The sequence below is a fragment of the Volvox carteri genome, assembly GCF_000143455.1.
Source record: "Volvox carteri f. nagariensis unplaced genomic scaffold VOLCAscaffold_4, whole genome shotgun sequence".
NCBI lineage: Eukaryota > Viridiplantae > Chlorophyta > Chlorophyceae > Chlamydomonadales > Volvocaceae > Volvox > Volvox carteri.
In genome coordinates this window covers 214265-227132 of record NW_003307547.1, presented here as the reverse complement: position 1 = coordinate 227132, position 12868 = coordinate 214265, and the positions used below count along the sequence as shown (strand labels likewise).

Here is a 12868-nt window from a genome sequence, read left to right as displayed (position 1 = left end):
CATCTCATTACCCCGCGGCCATGTGGACCTCGTGACGACGTACGAGCAAGCATTCTTTTGGAAAGTTGCATACACAGATTGAGGTTTTGCTTTTTGACATGGGTGGATTTTTATTATGAAGCAAAGTGACGTCACAGAGGAAGCCCTAACACGCGCCGCCTGCTCACTAATACCTATGGGAGCGCACAGGGGCTTTCCTTATTAACTTTCCTAAAGATGCACGAATTATCGTTCAGGCCACTACGAGGCTCTTGGAAGACCTTGCCTGTGTAGCGAGTCTGTTTTAGGCCACTGTACAGTCAGATACACACCCAGGCGCTGTGGCATAGGGTGCAGTTGTCACTGAACACAGACTGATGGCCCACAGTAGTTTAGGATTGCTGGCGGGTGGTTCAGACCTCAAACAACGCCTCTCAAAGGCCTTGCTTGACGTCTCAGGGACGCTCGCTTCTGTGAAGAGCGGAGCCTTAGTGCAGGTAGGCTTTCTTATCCTGGGAGGGCTGATTAGTTGGCTACCGCTGCCGACGGTTTGTTTGTTGTGACTTTGCGACTGTCATGTACCACTAGAGGATGACTTTGGGGTGTGGAACTGGCTATGCAATCAGAGATTCTCCACTTATGTTGTCCTTGCACGGCCTGTCGGCAGATGCTGGAGTGCGCTTGTTCGTAATATAAAGTCCGTCGCCTTTCATGGTTGCTAGGCACATCCTCTTGACCAAAGGGTTGAAATTATGGCAGTGGCAGTGCTTTATTGCTCAAGATTGATCCCCTTTGCAGTGACATAACTTGCAAATCGTAGTACGCGGCAGCTGCAGCCCAACTTTGTACGCACCGTCATGTCATAACTCGTGTCACCTTGGCAGGTGTGGATGCCGGAACATACTCATGACGGCACCATCGTCCTCAGCTGTCAGGTGCGCAAGGGGTCAAGGACTGTTGGGCTGCGCGCGTTGCTTCATTGCAATGCATAGACAGATATGCACGCGATGGAAGAAGGGGTGTTACGAAGCCACACTGCTGCGTTCATCTCCCGTCACATGCGTGAGAGTACCCGTATAGGTGCCCACATGCCCAGCTTTCTGGTTACCACACGTCAGCCCCCCGTGAGTAAGTCAGCAACTTCGGGCCTGTGGCATCCTCCTTTCGCAGGGTCTTCCTTTTGCTGTTGCCGGCGTCGGCGACCTCTTGGCTCTGTTCCGCTGCGTCTCAGTGCGGTACCGGTTCTCAACCGACGTAATGAAGCCCACCCTTATGGGCGCCATCGGCCGGGTGTACTCCACCCTGGAGGTGCGCAGCCTAATAGCTTGGACGGGGGGTACCACTTGGCCGCGCTAACCAGCAACACATGCTCAGACTGGGGAACGGTGCTGTTCCTTGATCCTTAGCTAGTGATCCTGGGTTGATAAGGGACTCAGGGGTCCTCCTCCGGCGTCCCGGAGAGATCAGGGACTCTCTATCAGGGGATTTCCTCTTCATGGGTCCTTTGTCAAGATTTACAGCAGTGATGGTGAGAGGGCATATTCCACCAGAGCAGGATGAATTATTTGCGGGGCGCTTTCCAGCCTTTGGGTTACGCTCTTCCGTGTGTTCGTTTCTCCGACCCTGGCGCCCTCCCCCGTCCATTTTTCTTTTCCATGCAGCCCGAAATGTCCCACAATGTACAGAAGTACGATAAGCAGGTCTACCTACGGGTCAGCGAAGCGCAGCGATGCCGGGTGCACTCTACGCTCATGGTCCCCGTATTTGGGTCGGACTCGCGCGACACTCCTTTGGCCGTGTTCGAGCTTGTCCAGGGCGACAAGGACGTCACGTTTCCAGCGGTGCTGTCTCACCTGACTGCATCTCTCCAGGTAAGCAGCCGTCGCGACAGGAGGGAGGCGCAGCAGGAAACTCTCAGTAGGTCGCGAATGAACCATGACTGACTCCATTGATCCACTTAACCCGCCGTCGCGATACCGATTTGGTTTGTCGGAACCAATAAACCGGGACGAGCATATCCGATCTGGGTCGGGCTTGACGCCGTCGAGCAAGCGAAGGGCATGCTCTGTGACTGCATCCCCTGCCCGGGTAGCTTGGTTTCCATCTCTCTGCCTATCCGACCTTGTGCCAATGTCGTAGAACGTGCACCTGTTCACAACGGATCTGGAGACGGCGGCCATCGCCGCGGGCCTGCGGAAATGGCCTATGCACATCGACATGATGCCCTCTGCCGAGCACGACAGTGCGGGCGTGGGGCGGCTGTCACCTAGCCGCGACGAGCCGCGGCTCATGAGCAACTTTCAGAATATGCAAGCGGGTGCGGAGGAGAAGGAGCAGGCGGCATCGTCGAACGTTGTCTCAACAGGTGTGAATGGACGGATCATGATTGTCTTTGGCACCTTCCGCTTTGGATGCGTGCCAGAGTGGTTGTTTTCATGGTATGGTTTGACGGTATGGTGTGGCTTACTGCGTTTTGTTGTTGTGTAGTCCCGCATGCATGCATGCATTTCGCTCGTCGGGTGCGGCTTCCAAGAGCGGCCTATCTGTGTCTACAGTTCATGACTGCTGTATTCGCGCGTCTGCATATCTGCCCTATTTATCCTCTTGTGCAGCAGAGGAAAAGCAGTCTCCGAACGCTTCAAAAGGCGACGAGGCGGGGAGCAGGGCTTGCGAGTGGACCTCCCAGAGCGGCGCTGCCCGGTAGGCTATCGGCTGCTTGGCTTGGCTTGGTTGCATGAATATAGCCGCGCACGGAGAAATTGCATTCCTCCTGTCGCGTTGCATGTGTACCTCCCGCTTAATGTGCCCTACACGTATTCACTGACCTGCACCGGCCTCCGTACCTCTGGTCCGTTCGGCAGGTTGTCAGTTGGGAACCCTATAGGGCAAACGTGCCCTGCAGGGCAGGCCCCAAGCAGCGGGCTGATGGCGACCTCGGGTTCAGGGGCCTCGAGATTGATGGCTGGGCCAGCGCCGGCGGCGCCGGCAACTATGGGGCCTACACTCGGGATCTGCTCGAACAGCGGCGCCGCTGTCGGAAAGCCGGAGGCAGTTGCCGCTCAGGGCTTTGAGGTGTCAACAGCTGACGGCGTTGGCGCCCGACGGCAGTCCGGCACGGGCCCCATGGAAGCCAGCAACGCGCAGCAATTTATGTCCTGGCTCGCGCAGCAGAACGCGACCGGGAACAATGCATTGGGCCAGTTGCGCACGTTACTCGAGCAGCAGCAGCAGCGCAGCAAGGCGGAGCAGTCTGGAGGGAATTTGCTTGGGCAGCAAACGGCTAGCGGAACACAGCCGCAGTCCATGGATGCCCTGGCAGCGTCTATGGGGGCCTCGCTTGGCATGGTGCCGCCAAACATGGCGGCGTCGCCGACCAAAGGCTCCGTTATGCAGCAACACGCTGCATTTGACATGGCTGCTGCGACCGCCGCGACCACGGCAGCCGCCACGACGACGACAACATCCGATAAGCAGGGCAACAAGCTGACGCGTAGCGGCTCCGTCCAACGCACGCTGGGTGCCGCGGCGGATGCTGATGACGGAGACGGCGAGGACATCAGCAGCGGCGGCGAGGACGACGATTCCGACGATGAGCGACCAGGGGGCCACCGCAACAACAACCGTGTTGGCGGAGGCGCTGGCAAGCGCCTCCGCTTCGAGGACTTGCAGGCCCAGTTTGGATTGGGCCTTAAGGAGGCTGCAAACAACCTGGGGATTTGCGCAACCACGCTGAAACGCGCGTGCCGGCGCAACGGGATCAAGCGTTGGCCACGACGGCAGATCGCCAAACTGAGCAAAGCACTCAACCAGATGGGTTATAACGGTGCGCCGCCGCCGGGGCTAGTGCAAAACGCGGTGGTATCCGCCGGCGCGTCGTCTGGGCAGGCAGCCGTCAAGCCTAAGCCAGCGAAGAAGCCGGATGCCGCGGCGTTGCAGCAGGCGACCCAGCTGCTGTTCCAGCACCAGCTCGGCGCAGCAGCAGCAGCCGCGGCAGCCGCCGGCGGGGGCGGCATGTTTACAAACTTGTCCACGGCGGGTATGGTGGTGGGCGGGCAGCTCCAAGGTATCCCACAAGGGCTCCACGGCATGTACGGCGTTGCGGGCCAGCCCGCCCAACAGCAGCACCAGCCGCCCCCACAGCAAGCGGGCATGTTCTCGGGCCCATTTATGGGGCCTATGGGAGCAATCATGGCTCAGCACGGTGGCAATGTACCGTCTGGCGTGTTGGGCCAGGGTCCTCAGGCTCTGCTGGGTGCAATGGGCGGTATTGGCGGTGGGTTGGGCGCTGCCATTCAGATGCCGGTCATGGGATCGTTGGGTGGCCTGCAGGGGAGCGCGATGGGCCCCATGCAGACAGCGGCGCTAGGGTTGCAGCTGCAAGGCGCCGGTGGGTTGCAGCTCCAAGGTGCGGGCTCGACGGGAATGCCCGTGCATGGTCACACGGGCATGTTACACCCATTGCTCGCCGGGGGGAGTTTTAACATGCACCAAGCCCTGCAGCAGCAACAGCAATTCCAGCAGCAGCTACAGGCGGCCCACCATCAGCAGCAGCAACAGCAGCAGACCTCAAGCTTGCTGCAGCAGCAGCATGCGGTCTTGCAGCAGCAGATGCAGATTCAGCAGCAAGTGCAGCAGCAGCAGCAGCAACAACAACAACAGCAACAGCAGCTTGGGCCCGTGGCATTGCAGCAGATGGGCAAGCCTGATGCGGTGAGTTGGCTGGTGCAGGCACAGGCGCAGGCAGCACCGCAGGCGTCCTTGGCAGCCAACGGCATGACGACGGCCAGCTCTGCGATGGACATTAGCGCGCCGCGTATTTCCTGTGGTGAAGCGCATTCACCCTTCAGCGCACTGGGCATGTCGCCGGCAATGAGCGGGGGCAACACCGAGCTGTGTGGACTTGCCGAGATACCTGAGGACTTCATACAGAATTTGAACAGCGGAGGAGTCAGCCAGTTTGGGCAGCTGCTCAAAAGCGGCACACTAGGGGTTGGTACCATGGAGCTGATGGACCTTTTGGGGGATGACATTGCCGCGCGGTAGAGGGTGCGGTCTAAGGGCTGCAGCGTGGCCAGTTGCAACCTCATGAACTCGCTTCGCGGACTAATCCGGCATGCTCGCATGTTTACAGCGCGGAAATGTTACGTCTGGATTGGCTATATGGTTCCAATGGAGTGGATTTCCAAGATTGACCGACGCAGGAACGCTTTTATCGCGTGTGGGATGCTTGTTCGTTATGTGTTGATATATTGCGGGTATGAAGACCCCTCGTTCACCTTAACACCAGGGGCATGATGGCGGCTGCTGCCATCATCCTGACTGGAATAAGAATAACTACGGTCCCTTGTGTATCAGTTGCTGCCTGGACTTGCTGGACGTGACGAGCGCTTTGACGTTGTTGCCTTGTGGGTTTTGTGGGCGTGACGGAATTGACTGAGTGACGTGATGGTACGTCCTTTGTACGGCCCACGGCCATCTGCCATCAGGATTATTCGCGAGATGGAGAGGTAAGTGCGAGATGGGATTGTTAGGGTCACGCAGATCACACGCAGGGATTGAGTGTATGTCGACGGCGTGCGACACTCGGGTTGTGGGCTTTGTACGGTTGCGGCGGAAGTGGTGCCACCTCGCCGTCGATGATTTTCTGCTGCTACCCTAAATGTGTGTGGATGCTTTTGTACATCAAGTTCTGAGGGCGGTTTTGTCGTTATCTTGGCGACATTCGGGCTATGCTCTTGGTCGCCGTGGGCAGGCGCATTAGCATTACCATTCGGCGCGGGACATTGACTTGGCTGCATGCGGCCTTGAATTACCCCAACATGCTCGCGGCGGTTGTGTTTTGGCGGGACGCTGGAAAACAACGAGCGGAAGAAGGGGCTGCCTTGAGTTCGAGAAGCGCACTTGCGACAACCTCCCACTGTCATCAGGAGGGAGGAAATACTTATGCAGCGTCGGGCACCAAAGCGCAACCTGCTGGGTCATATGTGGATTGGGCGCAGGGTGACTAGGTAGCACGGCGCTTTCGGGCTGCTTTGCCTGCCATACCTTGGTGCGGGCAGGGCACTGACTTGGGCTGGACCCCCTAGGGACTTACGGAGATCGACCACGCATGTGCTGTGTGTGAATTCCGTCGTTTGTTGCGTTGGCTGCTGCTGCGGGCAGTCACATGCAAACGAATAGCTGCAGGGCATCTGATGTCTGAACGCATTGGGTGCATATGTGCAGAAGGTGAAGATCGCTTCTAAATATTGCATATTTGCGTTTTTCCGTCTTGTACCCCCGTGTGTTGTCCTTCCACATCCTGCCTACCCGGTTCACGTTTACTTCTGGCACGTCGGGTATCCACGGTGCGACAGGGGGGCGTCCTGAGTGTAGGCCATCACTTGTGATGGATGTGCCTGGGCAAAAAACCTCCTGTTGATGTCATATACACCGGTACGTGTGGGCGGATGTTGCAGATATATGCGGCGGCAGGCGCCGGTGCTGGATGCCCCGTAAGAAGTGAGACGCGCTCTGTCCGTTATGGTACGACTGGAGTTCTTTTCAGCGTGGATTGGGGCAAACTACTGCTCTTGTGGCTGCTTTTTATGGACGTTATATGAACGCATGATGGCCGTGACTAAGATATCCTACCTTTCTGCGTGTGGTCGCTGGAGGGATGTATTCTGCTGGTTATTGGGGCAGGCAAGATGCTTGACGAGCTCCCTGCTAAGGTTGCGGAGGGTGCAAATGCATGTATTATGGTGGGGGATGGGTCGCTGGACAGCTCACGCACGCGCAGTGTAATTTAGTGTTTGCATGTCTGGAACATGGAATGAAGCGGGGTAAGTGTGGGAGTTGTCGAGCGCCTGACCAGTATGCTAAGTGATAATATTGGGGTATTGCTCAGGTGCAAGGGCAGTGCGGCACTGCCCTTGCAATTATGCAAGGGCTTGTATCCGTCCAAATTTTTTAATTGGGGCGCCCTTGATTGCGACCTTGTGGCTTACTTGCACAATCTTGCTTGAACCCTGCCGGTGTATGGGAGTGGGGATTCAGCCATTGTCGTTTAAAGATTATGTATTATTCCGTTTGCCTCGTGCCACGCGGGGTGCAGATCAACACCCCAAGTTTGGATATTGCGTCCTGAAAGAACCCTACCACAAAAGGATTCTCCTCTGCCTGAAACGGCGCGTTTTTAATATACCTTAAAAAATCATTAACGCGCGCGTAAGTGTTGCCAAGAGAGTCGATTAATAAGAATGTACGTTTGTAAATCCATCAGCGCAGATGCGACGCCCAAAGCCTAACATCAATCGAAGTGGAACATTCGTTGTAACTAGATATGTGTAATTCACTTGTACAGCACCAATAAATTGAAAGCTTGGCCCATGTACGACTTCTATCCTACTAGCCGGTTTTTTTTCTCAAGCTAGGGTCTGGGGCAAAAGTAGTTTGAAGCAAAATGCCGTGTAATTAGCCCGTTGCTACCTGTTGTAAATTTGACGCAGTGCATTCCTGACCCTTAGAGACGGGGGATCAGTTGTTGCATCATAAACCAGTGCTTATTGTAACATTTTGCTTGCTCATCCGTAATCCGGCTGTTTCACGGTTTGCCTTGAGTTAGCGCTATACCCCGGGGTCACTTGGGCACCGTCAGACACACTGAAGCAGGAATATCCAACTCTTATATATAGCATGAAGCCCTGAATAGAGCTGTCAATATACAAGTGAATCGTTTAGTCAGCCTTTTGGCGGACGTGGGGCTGGCATGCGGCCAGTGCAGAACGCTATGTTGCCAACATGACCAGAGGCGCTCCCTTCCTACCTTAAATGACCTAAGATGGCTGGCAGACAGTCTTTTAGCGGGCAGGCTGCACCGCTTGGACAGGCCGTTATGGGCCTGACGAGCCGGTCCTGTGGGCGTTCGCTCCTGGATGCTGTCCGGAATAACTCCGTGGAGGCTGTCCAAGATATACTTGGTAGCGGCTGTGACGACATCAATCAATGTGATAACCAGGTGGGTGAAGTACCTACCGTTAGTGAAGCTGCCTGCTAGAGTGCATAACTTACGTTGAAAGACGCAGCTTACTGGGAATAACGAAAGCTGCATATTACGTTGGTTGAATTGTCCTTTTCAAGCCAGCCCTTTGGTGCCTGCGCTCGCCTCGACGGCGGTTTCCCGTCGGGACGGCCAGCCGGAACTCGACCGGAAGCCCCGATTCAAATGCATGCATCATGCGCATCTTGTTCCCGCCCCAGAAACCTGAATTTTAGGAAATCGGTGATCGCTTTGCTCCCTCGCCCGGTACGCACTAAAGCCTCCACTTGTGTCCCTGCCCGCAGCAAAACTCGCCGCTCATCCTTGCCGCCTCCAAAGGTAGCGTCGCGCTCGTGAGGCTGTTGCTCGGCGCCGGTGCCGACGCGAGCCGCCAGAACTCCTCGGGCCACACAGCGCTAACTCGTGCGTGCGCGGCGGGCAAGGTGGAGGTTGTGCAGCTGTTGCTGCAGGCACCCAACGCACAGACACACCTCCATCTGCAGGACAACCACGGCAACACAGCGCTGCTTTGGTGCGCACGCACCGGCAACGCGCAGCTCTGCAGGCTACTCATAGATGCCGGTGCGAATGTCAACCAGGCCGACACAGGTGGTCGCACGCCCATCTTCCACGCCTGCGTCGCTAACTCCCTGCCCGTTGCGGAGCAGCTCATCGCCGCGGGTGCAGACCTTGGCGTCCGCGATACCGTGGGCAAATGTGCATTTGACTATGCACAGAATCCGGAGATGCGCACGCTGCTCCTCAGCTCCGGCTCCTTCCCAGAGGGCAGCCGGCGAACAAGCTTCAACATCGGCGGCGCTGGGACGGTGCCCGTGTCGCCCGTCGGCAGCGTGTCCATGGCCATCCCGCCCGCGCCGCCGGGCGCGGCATCCGTGGGAAGCGTTGGCCCCTCCCCATCCCCACAGGTCACCATGCGAAGCCGTGTGAGCAGCTCCCGTCCATCGGCGGCATACCACGCGCTAACGGGTGCCGTACAGGCGGGCAATGAGGCGGCGGTGGCGGCCATGCTGGCGGCGCCGGGCTCCGAGGCGCTGATGGCGCAGCGCGATATGCTGCACAACAGCGTGCTGCACGTGGCGGCATCGCGGGGGCTTTTGCCCATCATGGTCAAGCTTCTGGAGCTAGCGCGGCAGCAGCACGTAGACATTGACGAGCCGAACATTGACGGGCACACGGCGCTGTACCTCGCCTGCCGTGGCGGGCATCGCGCGGTGGTTCAAGTCCTGCTGGGAGCTGGCGCGTTGCCAAATGTGGCGTCGCGGGAGGCCTCCACGCCACTGCACGCGTGCGCGGCTGGAGGACATGCCGACATTGTACGGCTGCTGCTGGACCGAGGGGCTAACCTGAACGCCGCCGACTCACACGCCAATACGCCGCTGCTGCGCGCTGCAGAGCTGGGCCACGCCAATGTATGCTCAATTCTGTTACGGCAGGGCGCGAGCATAAATCACCGCCGCCGTGATGGCAGCACGGCTTTGTTGATGGCGGTCCGCGGCGGCCGCGTGGGGGTGGTGCAGCTGCTGCTGGCGGCGGGCGCCAATCCGAACATCTCGGACAACGTCGGCGAGACGCCACTTATTGAGGTGTGGGGGGTAACGGAACAGAGCACCGGTGTGTTGTGGGTGTGCGTCGTGGCCTGTGGATGGCGCCCGAAGTGCATTTCAATGGCCGGAGGGTGCTGCTTTCGATGCTTTTCAATTCACCCCACAGGCGACAAGATTTATTTTAAGGATAATTAGAGGGACTAAAAGAACCTTTGGCCCACATCCCTCATTTGGCGTGAAAGTTTCAGTAACCAGAATGCTGCATGAATGTCTCTGCGGTGCAGTGCCGAAAGACGGCCGCACTTCACGGCCTGTGCGCAGAGGCCGGCCACTATTCTATCAGGCAGACAGAGGTTTGCCAACGTCCTTATTACAACTTTGGCTCACACTGCACGTGCAGTTACATGGTCACATTTCGTTTTCATACTGTTAAGTGATGTCTTCTTGGCGCATAGCGCGCTTTGACCAGCATAAGGCAACTGGACTTCTCTTCTGTCCGTAACTGTCGCCCGCAGGCCGCGACAGCGGGCGCACTGAACCTAGTGCAGACGCTGGTGGCTCACGGAGTAGACGTCCAAGCGTGCAACCACATCGGCGAGACGGCGTTGATGCGGGCTTCCGTGCACAGTGACCCGGCCATCGTGGATGAATTGATTGCCGTCGGGGCGCGGCTGGATGCGGCGGATCGAGAGCTAGGCTTCACGGCCCTGATGTATGCAGCCAGCCAGGTAACGCATGGGGAAGGTGCATGCAAGAGTCCGCGCGGTGTTGTGGAACGGACTTTATTAGTCGGCCGCTGCACGGAGGTATGGGTGGGGGCGCGACGCGGAAAGGAAGGAGATCCACAATGACCGGACAATAAGGCCCACAGATACCAATATGGGTTTTGAAACAGGGACAGCAAGAAGCGGGGTTAAGGGAACGAGGAGCACGGATGCGCGAGACGGCGGACTGGGAGAGAGCTGGTGTCGAGAAGGAGGGTATGCTGGACATGTCTGAAGGGCGCGAGCGCGCGCTTCGAGGTCGTGTCTGCCATGACGAGCCTCGCTCCGCCATTCCTTCCTTAAGCCACAATCGTCTCGTCGATCTCTTCCAATCCTGCCTGTGTTAGAGCGAAAGTGTGTGGGGGGGTGGGGGGTGGGGGGAAACGGTGCAGCTGGTCACCTGGCGTGTGCGCATAGAGAGACCAACATGTGCCACGTGGGCTTGGAGACTCTGAGCAGCTAACGTGCTGCTACTGCTATTATTACTGTGATGCCGTTGCTGCCACTACTGCCACTACTGCTGTTGTCGGCTTTTCGCAGGGGAGCGCGGCAGTAGTGGGGCGGTTGCTAGCCGCCGGCGCGGCAGTGGGCCATGCCAACAACATGGGCATCTCCGCGCTGCTGCTGGCGTCCCGCTCCGGTTACTTGGAAGTGGTCGACCGACTGCTGCAGGCGGGGGCCTCCATAGACCAGGCGGACTTGAAGGGGTGAGTTGGGCCAGCCGGGAGCTCGGAGGGGATGGGAGGGGACGCACCGGGGTGCGGCGCTGGGGGCATGTCCTGACTCTCGAGGCGTCACCCTTGCGACTGCTAGGGCCGGCATGTAGGCAATAGTCACCAGCGGCAATGAGGCCTACTTCTCGAGTTGCGGCCACTTGACTCGTGCTCCGCCATTTGGGTCCGCGCGCCAAAGCGCACGGGAAGTGTCGTTTGTGGATTACCGTTGCCCAGGCTTTTTTCCAATGACACCAAGGTGTTTAGCTATTCGCGGAGCGTAACCTGCAGATCCCCTCTATGCGTGCGTGCTGAAGCAAAGACGACGTGCCGTTTTTCTAGTTCTTGAACACCATGGCCCGCACCCGCACCTGCACCTGCACCCGGCCTGGTCCCTCCTGTGCAGCTACACTCCGCTCATGGTGGCCTGCGTGGGCGGCTACATGAGCGTCGTGTCGCATCTGCTTCGTGCGGGCGCCAACGTCAACCTGCGAAATTACGAGGGCTACACCGCACTCTCGGCGGCCATGGAATTCGGTCAGAAAGCCGTGGCGGAGCTGCTCGTACGGCATGGAGCTGACGCGTCCGCCATTACCGGCGGCGGCCAATCGGGCTACGGCGCCGTCAACGGCAACAGCTCGCTCAAGGCCGCTGCCGGGTCGATTCACCCCAGCAGTCAGGCAGGTCTAGCCAACAGCCTACACGGCGTCGGCAACAGTGGTCAAATGGCCCTGGACGGCCCGCCTGGCGGCGGCGGCGGCGGCGGCGGCGGTGGAGCCGGCGGCAGCGCAACGTCCGCGGGTCTGCGGCTCACGGCCCCTGACATGGCCGCGTCCGTGGCCAACCGCGCTGCTACCGCCAGCAGCCTTCAGATGCACCTGGACGGCCTTCCGAACAGTGTTCTCGCTACCAGCCTGCCCAGGGAAGGCAGCGGGGTGCCGGCCGTCAGCGGCACATTGGGGCCGCTTGTTAGCCACACCGCCAAGTTTATTCATGAGCTGGACGCGTACGACCTGCTACAGCGGCGAAACAGCAGGAACGCCGGTGGGAACGGGGGGGTCCCAGGACCGGTAGCGGGCGGGGCGGTTGGCACATTTGGGGGCTCGGGCGGCCTCGCGGCGTCGTCGCCTCATGGGACCCTGTCCAGTAGTGGCGGTCCAGGAAGCTTCGATGCGGGGTCTTCGGCCACGCGGTTGCAGTGCCCGCAGAAACAGATTTCCACATTGCAACAGCAGCAACCACAGCAGCAGCAGCAGCAGCAGCAACAGCTGGGCCATCCATCGCTAACCGTGGAGGAGCTCACCTCACAAATGTCCATTTCGTCCGACACTTCGAAGGAGGGCACCTCGCCGCAGGATAAGCTGCGCGCCACCGACGGAACGCCACCAGTGCTGAAAGGAGGTGCCAGTGGGCAGCAAGCAGCCAGTAGCTCACCGGGCAGCGCAGCTCCGAAACCGCTCTTCAGGAAGACCGCGAGCGGGCAGCCCGAGAACCTTATCGTACTCGACCCGGACGGCCCGTAAGTGGTGGTGGTCAGCCGGCGTGTGTGTGCGGGCCATTCGAGCGAGTGAGGGGGGGATGCAAGGGGTGCGTGAAATGGTTGGAATAAATAATTAATAACAAAAGAATGGTTAGGCGAGCAGGGCAGGGCAGGGCAGGGCAGGGCAGGGCAGGATGTGTCGGGGGGGATTACCGTTTGTGAGTTCAGGTACTATCACAGACAGACACCTGAGCCGTCCTCTACAGGGTTGGCGCTATGCTAGACAGAGCGGGGAGCCAGGGAAGGCGAGGTTAGCATAATCCAGGCTGGGATAGCGCGGGAAAAAC

General features: G+C 58.7%; 2 protein-coding genes across 2 annotated transcripts; both read left to right on the top strand.

The window, feature by feature from the left end:
- Window positions 1-356: 356 nt before the first annotated feature.
- On the top strand, window positions 357-5242 carry VOLCADRAFT_127146 (RWP-RK domain-containing transcription factor; the record flags this gene model as incomplete). Its single annotated transcript, XM_002946819.1, has 7 exons — window positions 357-476; window positions 864-914; window positions 1150-1287; window positions 1641-1850; window positions 2119-2344; window positions 2595-2679; window positions 2841-5242. The coding sequence occupies 7 exons, from the start codon at window positions 357-359 to the stop codon at window positions 5020-5022; spliced, it is 3012 nt and encodes a 1003-aa protein (XP_002946865.1). The 3' UTR covers window positions 5023-5242.
- Window positions 5243-7801: 2559 nt separating this feature from the next.
- Window positions 7802-12085, top strand: ank2 (ankyrin-repeat protein; the record flags this gene model as incomplete). Its single annotated transcript, XM_002946818.1, has 8 exons — window positions 7802-7978; window positions 8305-8442; window positions 8503-8826; window positions 8926-9429; window positions 9538-9603; window positions 10080-10292; window positions 10869-11035; window positions 11448-12085. Coding segments are annotated over 8 exons (2227 nt in total), but the record flags the coding sequence as incomplete, so codon positions are not given.
- Between the last annotated feature and the right edge of the window lie 783 nt (window positions 12086-12868).